This window comes from Platalea leucorodia (assembly GCF_965183815.1).
Source record: "Platalea leucorodia genome assembly, chromosome: 11".
Lineage (NCBI taxonomy): Eukaryota > Metazoa > Chordata > Aves > Pelecaniformes > Threskiornithidae > Platalea > Platalea leucorodia.
In genome coordinates this window covers 4,228,188-4,247,414 of record NC_138833.1, presented here as the reverse complement: position 1 = coordinate 4,247,414, position 19,227 = coordinate 4,228,188, and the positions used below count along the sequence as shown (strand labels likewise).

Genomic DNA, 19,227 nt, shown 5'->3' with positions numbered 1-19,227 from the left:
CTGAAGAAAAAGCAAGGTATGCAATACATGCAACCGTCACCTCTTTTGCAAACTGCTCTGGGACTGTCAGAGTATACAAGTCGTAGCACGCAGCAGAAGCTGTTAATGGAGAGCATTTAAACCAAAATCTGCTGAAAGTATGTAAAGGATAGCCGACAGCTGAAAAAAAAATTCATCTGCGTGGTAAGAGAATTCCTGAGCTTTGGGCCCTGAGCTTTGGTTTGGACCTTTCTAGTAGGAAAAGCTAAGATCTCTGCTCAGGATAAGGCTCCATACTTAAAAGGTAAAAACCAGGACGGGTTTTATGAAGCCAGTCCAGTGTGCTGCCCCTTCCCTGGGAGACGACTGACTGCACGCTGCTCACGGGTACCGGGCAAAGGCATCGGCCACGTCAACTGACAGACCAAGGTCCAGGCCGTAGAGCGGCCGGTGCTCGGCAGGGGAGGATTTGTAGCACACCCCAACCTGCGGTTCACTCTTTGCTGGTGTCTCTGGGGCTCCCCAACAAGACGCAGCCAGAAGGACCCAGGGACGGCGGGCTACGCGGGCCCAGTGACCCAACCCACTCGCCCGCGCTCTGCGGAGGACCGCTCATCGGCAAAACACTGCTCTACTAACAGTAGCTACTAAAAGGCCTCCTACTTCAGACTCGGGTTGAAATGCAGGCTGGGATGTGGACAGCTTTGAAACTGGTATCAGAGAATTCCGAAATGGTGAATTCCATACTCAATATCTGTTACTCAAATCAGGGAAACCGCAGTCAAACTGTACATTTTCAAATGCACACACAGTTGAAGCAAAGAAAATTCCCACTCTTTCAATTTACCTGTCATGTATCTAGTATTCCAGGAGTTTCAAATCAATATTAAGCAAATTGCACTGTGTTTAAAAGTCTTTTTCTGTTCTAGCTGTTTACAGTTTTCTACTGGTAAACATGGAAGAAAAGAGGAGTGATTTATGAACGCTCACTTTAAAAAGTCAAACAACATATTAAAACAATACTTCATAGCATGGTCAAATAGAGTTAAGCAGAGCGTTTTCACAGTGATTTTTATAGTAAGAACATGCATAGATTTTTGACAGGAAAAAAGAAATCTAAAGATGAAGAGAACCGTGCGTATTAGATGTTAAACCTTTATTTGCCCTAAAACAAAAGAGAAAACTCGTTCTGTCAGAGACCTATATAAAATCTAAAAGAAGAGATGAAAATCACAGCTTTTCAACCTCAGTAATTTCCCTTTACAAATATTCCAAGATGAGACTGAGTGAAACCCTTCACCAGACTACATCCTGAAACCCAATACTATTTCCAGTCCCTCTGCTAACATGAGAGGGGGTAGTGCTGATCCAATGACAGAAAACCAATCAAGTAGCAAGATGCATCTCGCTGTTTTCTCAAATGTCTATAAATCCACTGCTTTCAGTAACACACTTCCTTAGCCACAGGCCTAATTGGCAGCACTCGCCGGTGGCTGCTTAGGCAATTGCAATGACCCAGGTTGTGCAAGCAAATAACGAGCCCCTGAATTGGCGAAGGAGTGTCAGAACGACGGAAGAAAAAATTGGCCAAGGGAGCACATCAGCAGCTGTATGTGCATCCTCAGGTGGTGCTCAAGGAGAATGTATATTTTAATTTGTAGCCCATTTGCTGCAAAAGGATCGAAGTTTAAGATATGCCATGGAGCCCAATATGGCAAGCCAAGCAAAGAAAAGGAAAACAACTTTTCTATATTTCTGAGAACAAATAGCTGTCTCTACCATCACATCATTGTTTTACTATTACCAGCTAATACAACAGCAGACAGAAAGTGCAGCTGCGGTCCACAGAATATTTGGCATTTCTGGCCCAAGCATAATCCCTCATGTAATGAAAAACCTATTTCTATTTCTGTATCCTCGCTACTCTTCATACTGAAGAGGCTTGCGTCTGTCTCCCATTTATTGAAGCTTATTCTTCATCTAGACAGCCAGGTCTGGTTTGTATTAGAAATTAGGTTTTAAATCACTATTTTTCTATTATTTATTTTAGGATTTTCAGGAAGCCTCCAGAGGTGCAGAAAAATTCTTCTTCTGAAAAAGAGCCTAATACTCTTAATGAACCAAGCCCCAAATCCCTGACCCACGTTAAAGAACTATGATGTTTTTAAGGTTCAAAATAAATTCTGGATATAAAGACAACAATATTATTTTAAGAGTTCAAATGACATAAAAATGTCAAAAAAAAGTTAAAAACTCCCCATGCAAGAGTAAGACTAATCAGATCCCTGAGCTTTTCTTACTGGGCAGGCTCCATTACGGGCTCTTCCTTTCTCCTTTCTCATGTGGTTGGGGTTTTGCATTTCAGTGATTAATGGAGCCTCAAGATGTAGAAGGGGATATATATATATATATAAAGAAAGAAACAACAGGTGAAATCAACTTTTGGCTCAATAAATCTTATGGGCCTAAATTGCATCTCCTTTCTCTTTGTACCCTCTGCTGCCTTGTGGCCAGTTTTAACACGATTCTCTATTTTTAGGCCCCAGCTCTGCACCACATTCTTCTAAACACGTACAGTTCTCTACTCGGAAAAGACCTTATACGATATAGGCATAATAACCCATCACTGCGAGGTAAATGCAAGCACGATGTTGCATTGCCTTTCTCTGGTAACGGTTAGTATGCCTGCTGTGAAATTGCTTAACTTCTATTTCACTTTGAAGTATTTTGCACTTAGCACAGAGCAGCAGAGATATCGCAAGTTCACACCTACCCTTCTATTACCTTGGGACACTTGCTATGGACTCCTGACATTCTTCCAGCATCTATTCATTTTCTCACCATATCAAGCACTGTTTTCCTCTCTTTTAAAGACTGTTAATAACGGAACACAGAAACCCTCTATAACAGTACGTTCTTACAGAAGAATAATCTCCTTTCTTCTGCAAAAGAAACCATTACTCTCACAACTCCAACTCAGCTGAGACCGATTCCAAGTATCAGGAGCAAAACCTGAGCTTGCTGATAAACCACATGCCTTGGATCAGACTAGCTCCCCTGGAATTACACAGGGGTTTCATGGTTTCCATATTTAGGAGACACAGTTGTAGCACACGGCTCCTGATATAAAATGGAAAATTTGTGATTTCGTTCTTCTGACTACACAGAATTATTTCAGCTACACTGCCAAACCTTTTGATAGTAGCAGGTTGGCTTTGCACTTGCTGTTGGTACAATTGCGCTAAAGTCGGTTTACGTGGCCAAATTAGGATAATGAGAACCAGCAGTTGATGCCTCGCCTCCTGCTGAAGCAGACACGGATAGGGCCTTCGGATCATCTCCTGCCTCCCTCATGTAAGTCTGCAGCCTCTGAGTACTCCATTAGTTACACGCACTCAGCCGCACCTCACAGAAAGTAGGGAAGCCTCTTGCAAGAGCAATAAATAAATTGAAAGGAGGAGATGCAAATATACAAAATATAACACATAACCGCAGAAATAGTGCAGTACCCTCAGATTTAAACAAAACAACTGTTAACATACAGGTAGAGGCAGCATATACGCAGCGGACTGACTGACCTTTCAGAGAGTCTTGTCTAACCCAGGTCAATGCCTGCAAGGCAAATGAAGTGCCGCAGAAACAGGGCACCCCTTCGCATCCAGCACACGGGGAACCTGTTCCGCCACACTCGCACTGGTACGTGAAAACATCTTCTGTTCTGTGGCTTTCCTCAGAAAGCATTTAGTAAGAAAAATGTTGGAAGAAATCAGCTGATCAACCAACCAGCAAATTAAAAAAAGGTTAAAATTAAATTAACTGCAGCACTGTTATGTATTATGTATATTACCTTTTAAAAATTAAACATGACACAGGGGCATAAATCTGGACATCCCAGAGAAGGAAACAAACTAAATGCGGAGCATATTCAAAGTTTTAGGTAAGGTCCTGTAAGATCAACGTAAAGAATGACATTCCTTTTCCATTCAGGAACTATATTAATACAAATGCTTGTCTTCTCTAGTAATTATTTAGTAATAGCCAAGATAAAGACATTAATAGTGTCTAATAATCACACAGTGGGGCTCAGTAGTGATTCTCTCATTATCAAATCTGCTCAACATACAAGTCAAAACATGATTTTTCTAACCAACTACATTCTTCATTTTGGCATTGTAATTCAAGCTTCTGATGTCAGGAAAAAATATGAGAAATGAAGTAGGACAGAATTCCCTAAATATTAAGAAAGTATAAAGGCATCAGTCAAAAAAGGAGCCTCTCCTTCCTACACCCCTTACTCTATCAAATAAAATAGGCTTTGGCTCGCCTACCCATCACGGTCAAATTCTGTTGTGGAAAACAAACACCCGCTCATACGCAGTGAAAGGACCACGTCTCAGAGTTCAGCACTCGTCATTATTCAAGCAAAAATGCCTCAAATCACTAGAAATGGCAACAACTCCTTGCCGTGGTGCAAACTGGGGACTGACTGGCCGGGCAGCAGCTCTGTGGGAAAGGCCCTGGGGTCCCAGTGGACAGAGAGCCAAACATGAGCCAGCAACAAGCCCTGGCAGCAGAGGCGGCCAGCCGTGTCCTGGGCTGTAGGAACAGAAGCATGGCCAGGAGACTGGGGGACATGATTATGCCCATCTGCTCTGCGCTCATTAGTCTGCGCCTAGGATAACTGCATGCAGTTTGGGGCCTCCCAGTACAACAAAGACATCAATAAACCAGAGCAAATCCAGGGGAGGCCAGCAGGACGGTTGGGGGCTGGAGCCCTTGCCCTGGGAGGAGGAGCTGAGGGAGCTGGGTTTGTCTACCCTGGGGACGAGCTGGCTATGGGGGCTTAAAAGCAGCCTGCTGATACCTACAGGTCGTCAAGAAGACAGAGCCAGGCTCTTCACACCAGTACATGGTAAGAGCATGAGAGACAAAGGGTATACATTGAAACAAGGCTCAACCTGGATGTAAGGAAATACTTTTTCCCCGTGAGGACAGTCGAGCAGTGGAACAGGTTGCCCAATCTCTGTCATTGGAGGTCTTCAAGACCAGACTGGACTTCAGAGATGACCCAGGTTTGAGCAGAAGATTGGACTAGAGACTTCCAGAGGTCCCTTCCAACCTGAGTTATCCTGTAACCTTGTAAACCTAAATCTGGAGTGCAAAATTTGCCCCAGGGATCAGATAGGTTGTCATGGAAGATGCTATTTTTCCTGATTATAACTACAAGGTTGTCATATAAAGAATTAATAACACGGCACAACATAACGTGAATATGGTCTGCTAGGTATTCAAACTCACTGACCTTGGCAAGTCAATGACTTTATTACTGGACATACAGAATATATAAGATGGCTAGGATTTTTTGTATCTGAATAGTGAAGTGAGCAGGTAGCTCCAAGTATGATGCAGCAAGACTACATAGCCTGAAGAAGCAAAAGCTAAAACGAATCTGAAAACTGTTTCTTAAACAGTTTTTTAAATTACTGGAAGGAGGTAATTTCACCACATTGTATTATATGGTGAGTAAAGTTTTCTGTCATTTCATAGTGATGTGTCATTTCCCTTCCCACTGTTCAACTTTTGCACCATAATTTCTGTAGTCTGTTGCCCTGTCTTATTATTTTCACAACTTGAATTTAATTCCTGTTTTTATATTTCGTCTTCCTGCAAGTTCCTTGAATACTCCTTGAATATTCTCGTCTCTTTAGTACACTGAAGCATTTTTTATTTGTGGTCTTTTTTCATGGCTTTCGTAATAGCTACATCAGCCACAATTACAAAATTCATGTCACATCTTTCAATCTGCTATTACCCCATTGAGCAATAGTTATACTCCTAAAAGCAAACATGTACTTCTACATTTAAATGAACAAAATCCGTAAGGGCGCTAAGTGCAAAACAACACAATGAGTTAAGAAAGAAGCACAGCAACAAGTAATCGATATAAATGAATCCATAAATGATCAACGGGTGATCTCAACGTAAACAGCTGCCAACAGAGCAATGCTTCCCTAGGGAGAAATGAGACATTTTACACTGATATTGAACATTGACTTTTCAGAGAGAATGACCACAGGTTTATTTGATAGGTATCTTTGACTTGGCATTATATTAGCAAAATTTAATCTTCAATATCCCTTATGCTTACCCTTCCCCTGAAAAATGGCCTCATCTCAGTACGTTGGGCTCGGTTATAAAGCATGTCTCACTAAAGTATCTCAAAGCTTTTTCTTCATTTTCCCCCCCGACTTCCTGCAAGATGTGTTTTGCATCTCCTTACGTCTGCTATCTCTTTGCCCTGACCAGACTTCATACCTGTGATTCTGGGATTAAATTCTAGACTACTAAAAAAATTCATAATATTCACTATTTTCACGGATGAAAGTGAGAACAGGCTCTGTTCCGCAGCCATTAGGAAACCCAGGATATTTTCTAGTTTGCACACGGTAGGACGACGACAATGCATGTGAAGCACAGCATGTGCTTCACAACTGAGACAAAAAAAGAAAACACAAGCATCTCTGAGGAAGCCATTCTTGCAGCTTGGAGTAGAAAAAGCCACAACCTGTACTGTGTAAATTATAACTGTACTCCTAAACTACTCATTTTAAACACTATCTGTCTAAAATTTCCAGGTTAGCCATTGCTATCCTATTATATCACATTGCTCATTTCTGCGATACTAACCTCCACCACGCCACATGCTTTGAGTCGTGCAGCACCAGCTAGAACAGCTAGCATCAGCGGGGCGGTGGCATCGCTTTACTCAAGCTGACAGCAATATATTGTAACAGCTTCTGGGGAGCACTACCAGCACCTGTGAAAAACGTTTTCTCAGACCCGTCCTAGATTGTGTTGTGCAATATGCATTGAAAACCAAAGATGTGCCCCCCCAAGACAACCCCAATAACGCACAAAAGGAAACACCCTCTTGGTCTCCTGTTCCTTGCCAAGGTTTCAGAGTATCTTTGCTTGACTTGGTAGCTAGGCAGAAAGGGTTTTCAATCTCAAGTGCCAAGCACGTGATAGCACTTTGTGAGTTATGGAAACATTAGTCTCACTTTAGTTTCAAGTGCTGAGGTTTACTGTATGAAAATCCGCAACAGAGACAAAGAGAATTGAACAGGCTGGTAAGACTGCCCCTTCCCACTGAAAGGCAGCTACTGCCATTATCTCTGAGATCTCTGCTAGGCAAAACAACAGGTACACTGGCTTTTCTTGGAACAAATCTGGAGATCAAGCTTTTATTTTTGACTCAGGAAAAGCACGGGCAAACTATACCCAAATAATTTCACATAAAAATCCTCCCGTTCTTTGTGGCATTATGCATATAGAGCAGCTGGAGCATTTTGTCTCTAAGAAAATTGTCTCCTTCACCTAATGAATCTCTCGCACCTTTGGACCGTGAAACAGGACACTTGCTAGGCCAGAAAGCCACATCTACAGTCCCTGGAGCCAGGCTCCGCGATTCCCAGCACTAGTGCATAGATTTCTTATGGAATGGGGCCAGATGCTTTTCCCCGAAAGGCTTCGAAGCCCCTCTTCTCAGAGGTAGCACCCGACGAGCTCACCGAGCTGCTACTCCTCTCTTCTCTCTCAGATTGACTGATGCCAGTCAGTAAGAATCACTGAATGTGTGACATTTAGAATATGACAGGCATATTCTAAAATTTAATTATTGCCCCTTAACTGACACCTATTTTCAATGCAAATTTAAGAACAGAACCTTCTGTCATCGGCTAATCTTGCAAGATGCAGAGCTCCCTCGGTCTACACTGATTTCAAGTGGATCTGATAGCAGTGACTGGCAGCCAGATGACCTCCCCCTCTCAGAGCCTCCGTCCTTTTTTCAGTCTTGGTTTCCAAAATGCCTAGCATATTTGATTTCACTGAAGTCTGGACAAGACCAAGTCAGTGGTTTTCTGACTCTACAAGTAAAAACAACAAATGCAACATAAAGAATCAAATGAAATGTAGGTTGCCATTCGTCAGAAACAACTCGGAGAGAGAGAAGAAAAGCAATTGATACATAAGATGATAGCCACTTCAGCAAACTGTTTTGATGCATCCTGATCTGTGGGATCGGGGACAAAAAGACAATCGGACTTATGAGTGGAAGAAATGACAAATATGAATGAACAAGAAACTTCACACAAGCACTGAGACTCATTTGTGGGAAGAAAGTAATTCAAGTTGATACCAACACCTGAAGAACACAATCTTACGCAAACTGTGGTATGTACACATACTTGATGCAGAGGAAAGATGAGACTTCTACTTCCAAGTCTAATTTTTTCAGAAGCGCCATAAATTTTATTGTCTGTCACAGAAACAAATGAATACTTTTCGGGGTGCAAGAGGGATAACCAAACAAATTAACCATTTATTTGCCTATATGCCTTTTATCCTTCAAACACCTACTATGATGCTTTCTAATAGTAAGAAGTTTACCAAAATATTTGTTCTGTGCACAGCTATTTTTCAGGCTCTAATTTAAAATATCTATAGGAAATAAAATAAAAAAAAAAGACATTTTCTATGATTTGCTTAATTAACCGCCAGACCCTCTGGCAATTCACCCCTTTCTATAGCACGGAAGTGAATACATTATTTTAAGTTTACGCAGAAAACTGAAATTTATCTTAAACCTCATGTGTCTTTAAGGTCCAATAACACTGAAGAATAAAGCAGTAATAATATTTTCATGTGCAACATACGCACTAAAGACGTACTGCGAGCATGCTACTCTCATAACTTCTTTCCGTCATTTTCCTTTTATTTTTCCTGTATCTTCTTGCACGTGATAGGAGTAGATAAAATAGCATCAATACTCCAAAAGTCATCAGTATGAGTCTCAAGATACTATTTTCAAGTGGAGCATCTTTAAACCCATTGTAGCTTTTAATTTCCACAGAAAATAACAGTTCTATTTTTTTTCCCCGAAAGGAAAGTCCAAATACTTTAAATTACCACATTTTTGATGTACTGACATGTTGATGGTCAGATGTTCTCTAATGCTCAAAGTTAGACTGGCAGAAATCAGAGCAGTGTAGGGACTTACAAAAATGTGGTATTTATGTTTGGCAGCAATCACTTTGTGAAAAACACAAGGTGACTCTCTTTTTCCTCTCCTTCTTTCTTCTTTATATTTTTTCCCCTCCAAGTTTGGCATGAATCTAAAGAGCTAAAAACTAATTTAACATGACAAATGCTTTCATCACTCCCTTAACCTCTGAAGTGAACACTGACAAAGACAATATGTGCGGTATATGCTTTCCTTTTGACACTTTCTAAATTACTTTCTTGTAACTGGGTTTTAGCACCAGTCCAATATCTTCAGGATGTCCTCATCTGAATGCCTGGTTCTACATTCTTCATATGTCACCCAGGATAAGAGGAATAAGTCCCGGGCTTTGTGAAACGACGCATGTCTCGGGCAGGATCGTAGGACAATTTTATTTACATAGTGCGTGCTGGAATTTACCAAGATGTCGTGCAATACTACCAAGTTACACTCTGCGTTTCGTTTACATCTGGCTCCTGAAGAAACAGGGAGAAGTGATAAACCTGGCTTTAAATAAGCAGGCAACATTTTGTATGCCATGTAAGCTAAAAGTTAACTGAAGTGAATGTTTCCTGTTCTCTGCTATTAAAAATAGTATAACACTCAGCCATAGAAACACCTTAAAATGCTCTTTTTCATGGAAACGATCTGAAATTTTTGCGCCTCTGCCTATTCCTTTAACAAAAAAACCCAAAGTTGCTTGATTTATTTTCAACCTGGGGAACGTGATGTGTGTCAAAGTTGCTGCAGAAACGCCATCAGGGTAAAGGAATTCAAGCACAGAACAGTGTGTCTAAGGTGGCAAACCGTACGCCCGCAAACCCAAGCATATTCTGCACGTACATGTGCCATAGCCCAGTAAACCAGTGCCACGCAGACCTGCAGGAATTCTTCCCAGACATCAGTCAGGGTAAGCTGCAGAGGGAGATTTAGGAAAACTCAGATAACGATGGTACTGACTGGCCTATAAAGGAAGAGTCTATCTAAATAGCCAGGCTTCGATGGCATTTTGTGCCCTAAACCATCAATCTACGTGTATCTTAAAAAAGAAAATAAAAACCAAAGTCTCCTTCTAACAAGACATATTGTCATTATTTTGACAAATGTTTAACTTCTTAAAATCTCAGTAGTATCTTTATTTAACATCAATTATGCAGTGTGGCAAAAAGTTCCAAAGGTTATTATCCACTATGAATTTATTTTTAAAGCTTTAAACGTACTGCCTTTTCATTTCATTCATTGTATTTTTGTTTGTGTGTTATCGGAAAGGCAATAGGAATGCCTAAATAATTTTTAAAATATTTATTCTTTTCTATCTGTTATGATACTTGTTTTGCTTGTCTCTTCAATCACCCCCCCTTAGAGATTTTTCCATGCCAGCCATAATCTTTCGCATGTTTAAACACATAGACAGCATGTTTTCAGTGATCTATCCGTATCAATTCCCCCATCTCTTTTATTACAGGACAATTCATTTAGAAGTCCTGAAGACTATGAGAACTTCAAAGTATTCTTTCAATATAATTTAACTCGTATTTGCCAGCATTGCCTTTTTCATTTAGTCCTGCAACAGTCTTGATTAGCATTGATACGATCATCTTCACACAGCCCAGATATATTGACAAACCTAAGTAGCAGAACCATTTGCTGCAAATTTTGACGACTTTTTCCGTACCTATTACTTTTAGCTAATGTAACCCCAGTGATACAACCTCTGCTATGGTGGAGAGCAAGAAATTTTCTTTATGAACACGTACGGCAGAAAAACATTATCAGCACCTTTAAAGCCTCTCCTATGCCTGAAGTTCTGACAGCAAAATACATCAAGAGGAGTTACCGCAATACGGAGTATTGCCCTTCCTCCTGCACGTCTTGGGGGAACTTAACATCTTTCTTCATCCCAAGACTGCCAGCTCTCCTGGTAGATTAATAGCTCGCACTTTCCCACTGTCTCAATGATTAGGACAGAATTGGGATTTTGGTCTGATCTGAACATTATTCTGGTCACCTGTTCTGAAAACAGAAAAACATTTTTCCTCCTGAGAGAGCAAGACAGAGTTATTTTGTCTTCACAGCAGTTCAGGGATTAGCAGGTCAGGAGCTCCAGAAGAGCCGCAGAGGAGCGGGACAGCTGGTATTTCGCATTGCTGCTCTTCCCCCAGGAGAGAGCATGCTTAGTTTTCCCAGGACTGAAGTTCTGTACATACCCAGGAGAAGGCAACCCTCCCGAGAACTGCAGAGCAAGGAAAGGTTCTTAAGGGTTTTCTTTTTTTAAATCAGGAGACGATTTAGCACCTTAAGTATGAAGCACCTTCAGTCATACTACTGGAGGACAGCAAGTCGCAGCAATTTAATGGGTGGATTAGCTTATAGCTGATGGTCTTACACCTGCTCTTTGTCACGTGGAATGAATCGTATGAGTTTTTGCTGAGAGTGAGGGAATTAAATTAATGAATGGCCTAACTAAAGCACATCCCTTTTACCTTTCTGTTGTTCTCATGCACCTAAGGCAATGCAACTTCTTTTTTGTTTTCTTTTCTTTTCTCTCTTCTCCATCACTTTAAATTATGATCACAGTGGATCCATCGAATTTATTCACGGGATTAATTGCAGCTCTTTTCTGGTTTTGACAGCTACTCTTCAATATACTTATTCTTTACTGTCTATGCCATGAAGCTTGTCAGGTAACTTCTCATTATTTAATCCTTGAGCCAAAACTCTCTTCCTAAAACCTGCTTTCTTCTGTTCATTAGCCAGCTCTATTGCGCTCATCATTCTTTAGTCAGGAAAGAAGACCTCAAAAACTTCTGTCAAAACAGATCACTTATGTCATTACTTGAAATGATAGATCATTCATCAATTATTAAGAGTCAATGCATTTCCTTACATTCTCTCTTGAAAGAGCATATGAAAGCGTATAAAGCAATAACCATGTTGCAAAGCTTTGCTTTAGATTACAATAACCTAAATACCAAAGAAAAATACATTTCATAATCCATCACTTCAAAGTTATGCACATGATTAAAATATTCAACTTGGAGGATATCATTTCCCATGTGCATAATCACTGAAACAGAGAGCTGTTGTATGATAACTGTCACGTTCAATAAATCATGTGCTTTCCAATCTTTTTATTTATATATCAAACCAAGCCTGTTATTCTTCTGAGGTTTTCTACAGAAGAAATGCAGAAAGATGGTTAGCTCTGTAGCATTGAGTATGCTGGGATGTAGGCCTGGCCTAAAGAGACGGCAGCAATAAGGTGGCCAGTCAGCTCTCTCTTACTACTGTCTAGTAATTACCCATGGAAACTCACTACTATGAAAAATGGGGGTTTCTTAGAAAACAGTGTCTATCCTGTTGAGTCAGATTATAAGGGATCAAAAAAAAAAAAAAAATTCTCTTCAAATGGAGAGAATAGGGAGAAAATTCAGTACATCTTTATAGGTCTTTTGGGCACTATATACGAGATGAGTTTCAGAGATGAAGTAAAACCCACACAGAATAGGTCTGGAAAGTATTATCAGAAAATAGCAACAAGCTACCATAATTTTGTCATTTACTCAGAGAAGGCAGAGTTTGTGCAGCATGTCATTGTCATCAACGTATTGTCCAAGGCGCTGTAAAAGGTACAAAATACACAGCTAGCTTGTGCAAACACTTAGAAAAACCTCCAAAACAACAGACAATGAGGGGGATATGGGGTGAGGGAAGCAGAAGCGAAGTAAGACAGACAAATAACAGAAGCATGTTAAAAAATCTCGAAGGACCACAGAAAGAATTAGCACATGGTATAGTCAGTATTAATATATTAATCACAGGAAACAAGCACAACATTTAGAGTTCCTTTCTATATTTTTGCTTACAAAATACTAAGGATGTGTGGAATATGGAAAATACCAGCACCAAAATGGAACTATCCAACTATTTAGATCTAACACTACCAGAAATTTAGGCACACAGACAGGTATAGACTGAGACTTAGTAATCAAAATGACTTTGTGTTTTTCATCTCAAGGCAGAACGCGATGGTAATATTTGAATTCAAATGCCAGTAGCCTCTGTTACTTATATGGATGCACCACCTATCACAATTTCTTCCAAATATTTTTTAAACATATGGTAGTACATCAAAAAATCATTATAGCACCCTCTCTTTGGACCATCTATGAGAGATGCACATCCAACACCTACAGTTAACACTGCACATTGAGAATTCTGAATCGATTTCGTGCTTCCACTGACAGTGAACAGAACTTGAACATTTTATTTCTCCTCATTAATCAGTATAAGGAATAATAATTTTCTTTGCTCATTAAGAACACAAATTTGTGAAACAGACTGACCATCCTTTTATCTGCTGAATTTTCAGTTGCTGACACAGCCATGTGATTTGACAGAGAAAACACAGCCTTACCTATGAAATATGCTAGCAGGATGGCAAGCAGGACTGCAGCAGCAATTGCAGATAAAGCAGCACATTTCCAGCTACAATACTTGGAGGGTTTTTTCAGCTTGAACGCATTCCTGGAGAATGTATTTCTAGGTAACAGTCTGGGAGGTGGAGTATAAACTGTTCCTGAGGTCAACGGGTAACCAGGGGAAGAACTACTGAACAGCGGAGTAGTTCCAGAAGATGTCTTAAACAAGAAATGCCTGAAAAACATAAAACGGAACATAGTTGAAAATGGCAAGTCCTGTAGTTAAGAAAGAGTATCTCCTATTCCTATTCCATTCCAGCTGCATAAGGTGTTAAATTCAACTAAAAAGAAAAAGGATTTTGTATGAAGAAATAAGGAGACGAAAATTCTCATGGTCTTTTTGCTACCAGCGCTTAACAACTGTCACCAAAACACCGTGTCAGGATACCTGCTTAATTCTTTCTGCAGTTGGATGCAACTTGACCAGACACCAGCTAAAACACCAGCGTGACCGGTGACGTGTCTTGGAGTCCCAGTTAGATTGCACCTGTGAGAAGTGTCAGCAGCCCAGTAACAAAGCGGATACTCGGAAGTGATGTCATCATCAATTCCTTTTGGGCTGTGTTTGCTTAGGACAAAGCAACTAACTCCACTACAAAGAACTGTAACGTTTATTAGCGTAACGGAGCCCTTGACTTTACGAGAAACCATCCTTTCTGAGTTCACAGGTTTACCTGATCTCCCTGTGGAATCCACTACCCAACAAATATTCTAAGACAAAAAAACTACGAGTCTCATTAACGCTCTTGGCAAAAGCTGCCAGCAAAAACCATTAAGAACATATTGAGCAAAAACCATAGTCCTGTAAGAAAAGATCTTGCCAGAATTAGAATGAACCATTATTTTTTTTAATGGTACACAGGTTTGGGATGAACAACTAAGACAATCACCAAAAGCCCACGACTCGGCAGAAAAAAGAGGACTTCACCTACCCATACATTTGTTAAGAAGAAAATAAGGGGCAAAATATGCTACCTAACGAAATCACAGAAAATGCTGCCAACACATTCCGGATAGAGGAAACGGAGAAAGCCAACTAGGAGACTGGCTCCTCTACATTAACTGCTCACAGTCAGGAAGAACTGACTACAAGCGTGTTCCCCGTAAAGGATAAAGAGAGAAGCACAGAACAAAGGCAGCGGTCTTCAGGAGGGCCACTTGTTTTGAGACAAAAGAGCTTGGAAGCAAAAGAGCTTTTTCCATACCCTACCCCTTCACAGCTCTGACAAACAAGGGCTTCTTGGAATCAATGAGAATGAAGACACTCAGTGATCTCCAAAATCAAAACCATAGCCTGAAATAACCCAAGCCTTACTTCAAATGTGAAAATGTTTAACATTTTTATTCAGACCAGAATCCAGCATGCCGCTCTCAAATCACCTGCTGGAACTTTAAAATCAGTTTCAGTCACTGCTTATTAGGACAATGATTTGGGAGTTGGAAACTGAAACGTGTTTCCGAAGTACGTTTTCCAGCCCATCCTCATGCGTGTGCATACTTCCAAGCAGAGCGTTCGCTGTATACCTATTATACAGCATAACCCAAGTGATTTTAAAGAGCATTAAAGCATGTGTTTTGAAATGAAACCCAGAGCATAATAAATTGCACAGTATTTTCATACAGGCGGAAAACAGTAAAAGGAAGGCTGGCTAGGTTTCCCAGTTTTATGATTCAACATTCACATTTGAAGACAGCCTCTGAAAATACGGTCTTTTTTGGTTTTAATGCAGTCATTAATACACTTTATGAATGAACATGAGAAATCACTTTGTTTGACACTGCCTTTGTTATTAGGTTTTTTTAACCCCCAAATGGCCTTGTACGTCCCTTACAACAGTGATCAAAATTCAGTTTGTTTCAGAAAATACTTCAGTCACCTACGATAGTGGCAGTATTCGCTGTCGTAACTTTTTCTTTGTGCTTTGGAGACACCGCAGAAAAAACTTCAGACACACAAGTACACAATCAGAAGTGGCTTTCAAAGCCTAACTATCTCAAGCAGATTAATACTGTGTTCTGGGTTATTTTTTCTTTAAATGCAGTACTTGTAAAACAAAGAAAGAAGTAGAATAAAAGGGGAATATTCTAACCAGTTACTTGACAGAAACGTTCTGTCGTTTTTTTCAAATAAAGTTGCCCTTCTTGCTTCCTTATCAGTGAGGCTCATTAGACGTTAGAATTGCTTCTTTTCTACACATTGTACATGATCTATGAGAAAACACAGTAAAGGCAAATGCCTAAAACCCAAAAAGGGTTTCCCTCTCAAACTTACCTAGCCTTTTAAACTCAAAGCCACACCTTCCAGTTACAAGAAAGCAAGAAATAATGAAAGTCTGATTTCCTGAACACTTCATTTTAAATGTTTCTTTACTTTGCAACAATTCAATGAAAAGAACTGTTGGGAAAATTATGTTCTCAGGCTGGTTGGTTACACTAGATCTATTGACACTTCTGTTCCTTTTGGCTGGTTAACACCTGATTAACACTTGTTAGCAGAAGCATTTTTAGTCCTTTCTGCTTGCTCTCCGGTGCTGGGAACACAATACCACTTCCATGATAGGAACGAGGGATTGAAGTGACACGGGGCATGAGGAAGGACAGACGGACAGCAGGAAGAGAGATCCGGTGAGCCAAAGGCAGGGGGGAAGGCTCGTCCCGCTCCTTCAGGCTAACTCTGCATCTGCCTCAGCCCAGGACTCCCTTCTCCTCCTAAATCCTCCTGGCACGAGCGGTCCTTGCAGGTTCGGACCTAAGGGTCTCCAACAAACAGTTCTTACTGTTCTGTCCTTTTCCCTGCCCAAAAGCAGATCTCTCAGAATCAGTCTGGAAATTGCAGTCCTTGGCACTGTCTTTATCTGAAATGTCAGGGTTTTTAAACCCAGGACTTTTATGTCCTCTTTAGCTGAGAAGGCAGCTACAGTACCAACAGAAATTTTAATATAAAGCATCGTTAAAGTAAACTCAGATATATAATGAAACTCTGCTCCCATTAAAATTGAATTAATGAATATCTAGATATGCTTTAATAGAACATGTCAATCATATATTGTTTCACGTGAGAAGAAAAAGAAGTAGAAGAAAAAAATCGTTCCACTGTGATCCACTTTGTGACACATAAGGTGTGTAAAGAAAACCAAAATACTTATCCATGCCAACATGATCTCTATTATATTGTTAGAACCCACCAGAACTTGACAGAAGCCAAAAAGGCCAATTGAAATGGATATGTGGAACGGTGTCATTCTCAAAGCAAAAAAGAAAAAATATCTTTGGATAAACTCTGAATTTTGTCACACCTACGAGTCCTCCCCATGGATTTTGAAAGCTGAAAGTTTACCGTCTTCTTATTCTGCCTTCAGAAGTTTTAAAAAGACATTTAACTAAAGATATGTTAAGTATCCACCAAGCCATTTTGGAAAGCGGGCACTGCATTCAGAAGCTGGAAACGGGATTAGCGGAAATACCTCAAGCTATAGTAAAGCACACCAGAAAGGCTGAGAACATAACGGACAAAATACTTGGACCCCCAGAGTTTTAAGTCTAGATTCAGCTACTAATGGAAATAAATCGACTCGTCTCAACTCTATCCCTAAACCCAATGATCTATAGCTATATTTTTATGTGGGATTTGACATGCTCTGGTACAACCAATTGTCTGTGGGCCCAAGCTGCACAGAGAGAACATGAGCATTTATCAACATTAATTACAGTCTCACAGCGGTAAGACTGGGAGGTATTGTACAACGACTGCTTATGAAAAGAAATTATCTTATTTGTACCCATTCACTTAATTTCAAATACATTCCATATTAGAATTAAAAAACCTGTATATTCTTTGTCTTACCTGTTCACCTATCAAACACTATTAAGAAAAACACATTCTCTACCTCACAACTAGCATTAATAATTTGATTTAGGTTGGGACTAAATTTCTATTTTGAAAATGTGGGAGTAAATTTGCTAAGTCTCAGCCCAGTCTCCCTAATTTCTGTGCACCACGAAAACATTCCTATACTGGAAAACTACAAAATATGATTGTCAATATACAATGATTCAGTAATTTCAGCGTCCATGAAAGCTATGGAAGGAGCTCGCATGCTGCTCGCAGAAAATAAATTAACCCTGTAGCTCGCTCAGTGCTCTCCTCCACCGCTCCGCAGCTTTCTGGGCTGTGAAATGCCCCCCCTTTGCTTGAAGCAGCGCGCGCTGCTGATGCGCTGCATCGCAGACGGGGACCTCATCGCTGACGCCGGGAAAAAGGTGACATCTCTGAACGCTGAGCTTGCGAGGGGACATTTGTCCACAGCTCTGTGGACTAATGGTAAATGGAAAAAGCTATATTTTGCTTTCTTCATTAATTCAGAGCTCTCTATAGCATTTATTTTCCTACAGGTCAAAAGGACCTCTGGTGTTCAGGGAATAGTGGTCTGACAGAGACTGTATTAACTTCCATATTCTTTGAGAGAACAATCTTTTTTTTCCCCCTTCTTTCTGGTCAGATTGTCATGGCAGCACGCTGCAAGAATCAGTTGAGGAAAAAAAATTGGGTTTTGAGATGAAAAACTGTAATAGAAAGGAAGAACAAGATACTTTCTAAAATAAATTGCTTCTTTCCCTCCTCATACTGTCCTAAGCTTATTCTGTATGAAAAAAGAAATACAGAGAGCTGGAATGCTTAAATTGTCTTTTTTTCATAGTTTTTTTTCATAGGTTTGTAATAGTAATTAATAAATAGGAAGGATACATACCAAGAGAATAGTAACAGCTCAATGTAGTGGTTCTAGGACTCAAAAAATATCTTCAAGCTGTGGTAAAATCACATCTGTCTATAATTTTATTGGATATCTATTCTTAGCAGAAAAAAAACCAATGAAATATAGAACGCAACATGCTGGCTTTCACGGGGGGGAAAAAAAAATCTTCTGTAGTCCAAGTCCTCCAAAAAAGTAGCCATGAGTCATTTTATGTCAGCGGAAGCCTCAAAGAGGCTGCCAAATTCAGACAGTGAAGTTTTATGGCAGTTTTCTAACTTCCATACAAAAAGAAACCAAGATTGAAGAAAACTACAAGCTGTTCTTATGTCTCTGAGTGTTAGACTGGTGCGAGCTTTGGTTACCTCTGTAAGGGTCTCTCGGTTTTTCCCCAAATGAGATCTAATTGCATGTTCTTGCTCTCAGGTTCTTGCAGAGAAAGACAGGATTATCAGCCAGGCATACACAGCTGAGGGCTCTCTGGTGTGGTAAAACTGCACCGAAGTTTCTACGCTTTTTAGTGTCCAGAACACAGGGACTTAGGTATTCCCCAAATGCACTGGAGTTAGCAATAAAGGTTTAACATGTTATCTATAGGTGTTTCGATTGTATAGTTACAAGAAATTGTCTCAATCATATCAAATCTACAGACTAAACTCAGTAAGATGATAAGATTTTTCGGTGGAAAGCTATTTAAAATACACACATAAATGAAGCGGCCACTCTGCACAAGCGTGCCTGCGGGCACCCTCGCACCCCAACGCCCGCTGCAAACAGAGGACAGCCCCACCACAACACGCTATTGCAGCGCTCTTCAGCCTGCCGCAGGTAACCGATCTGCGACTGACTGTGCATGGTGCAGGAACTAAGGGCACTCCGTTAGGCCCAGAAACAATAATTCGCCATGAACACATCAATACCAATGGGACACTTCTATCCACGGTACCATAAC

At 40.4% G+C, this 19,227-nt stretch overlaps 1 protein-coding gene across 6 annotated transcripts in view; it reads right to left on the bottom strand.

Annotated features, from left to right (window-relative positions):
- TENM2 (teneurin transmembrane protein 2) overlaps window positions 1-19,227 on the bottom strand; it is a gene marked incomplete at its 5' end in the record, with an annotated part of 535,531 nt that overhangs the window by 156,844 nt on the left and 359,460 nt on the right. For all 6 annotated transcript variants that reach the window (XM_082323887.1, XM_082323888.1, XM_082323889.1 and 3 more), the window contains one exon: window positions 13,461-13,699. In XM_082323887.1, the coding sequence (XP_082180013.1) occupies window positions 13,461-13,699 (239 nt within the window). The remainder of the gene's footprint in view (window positions 1-13,460; window positions 13,700-19,227) is intronic.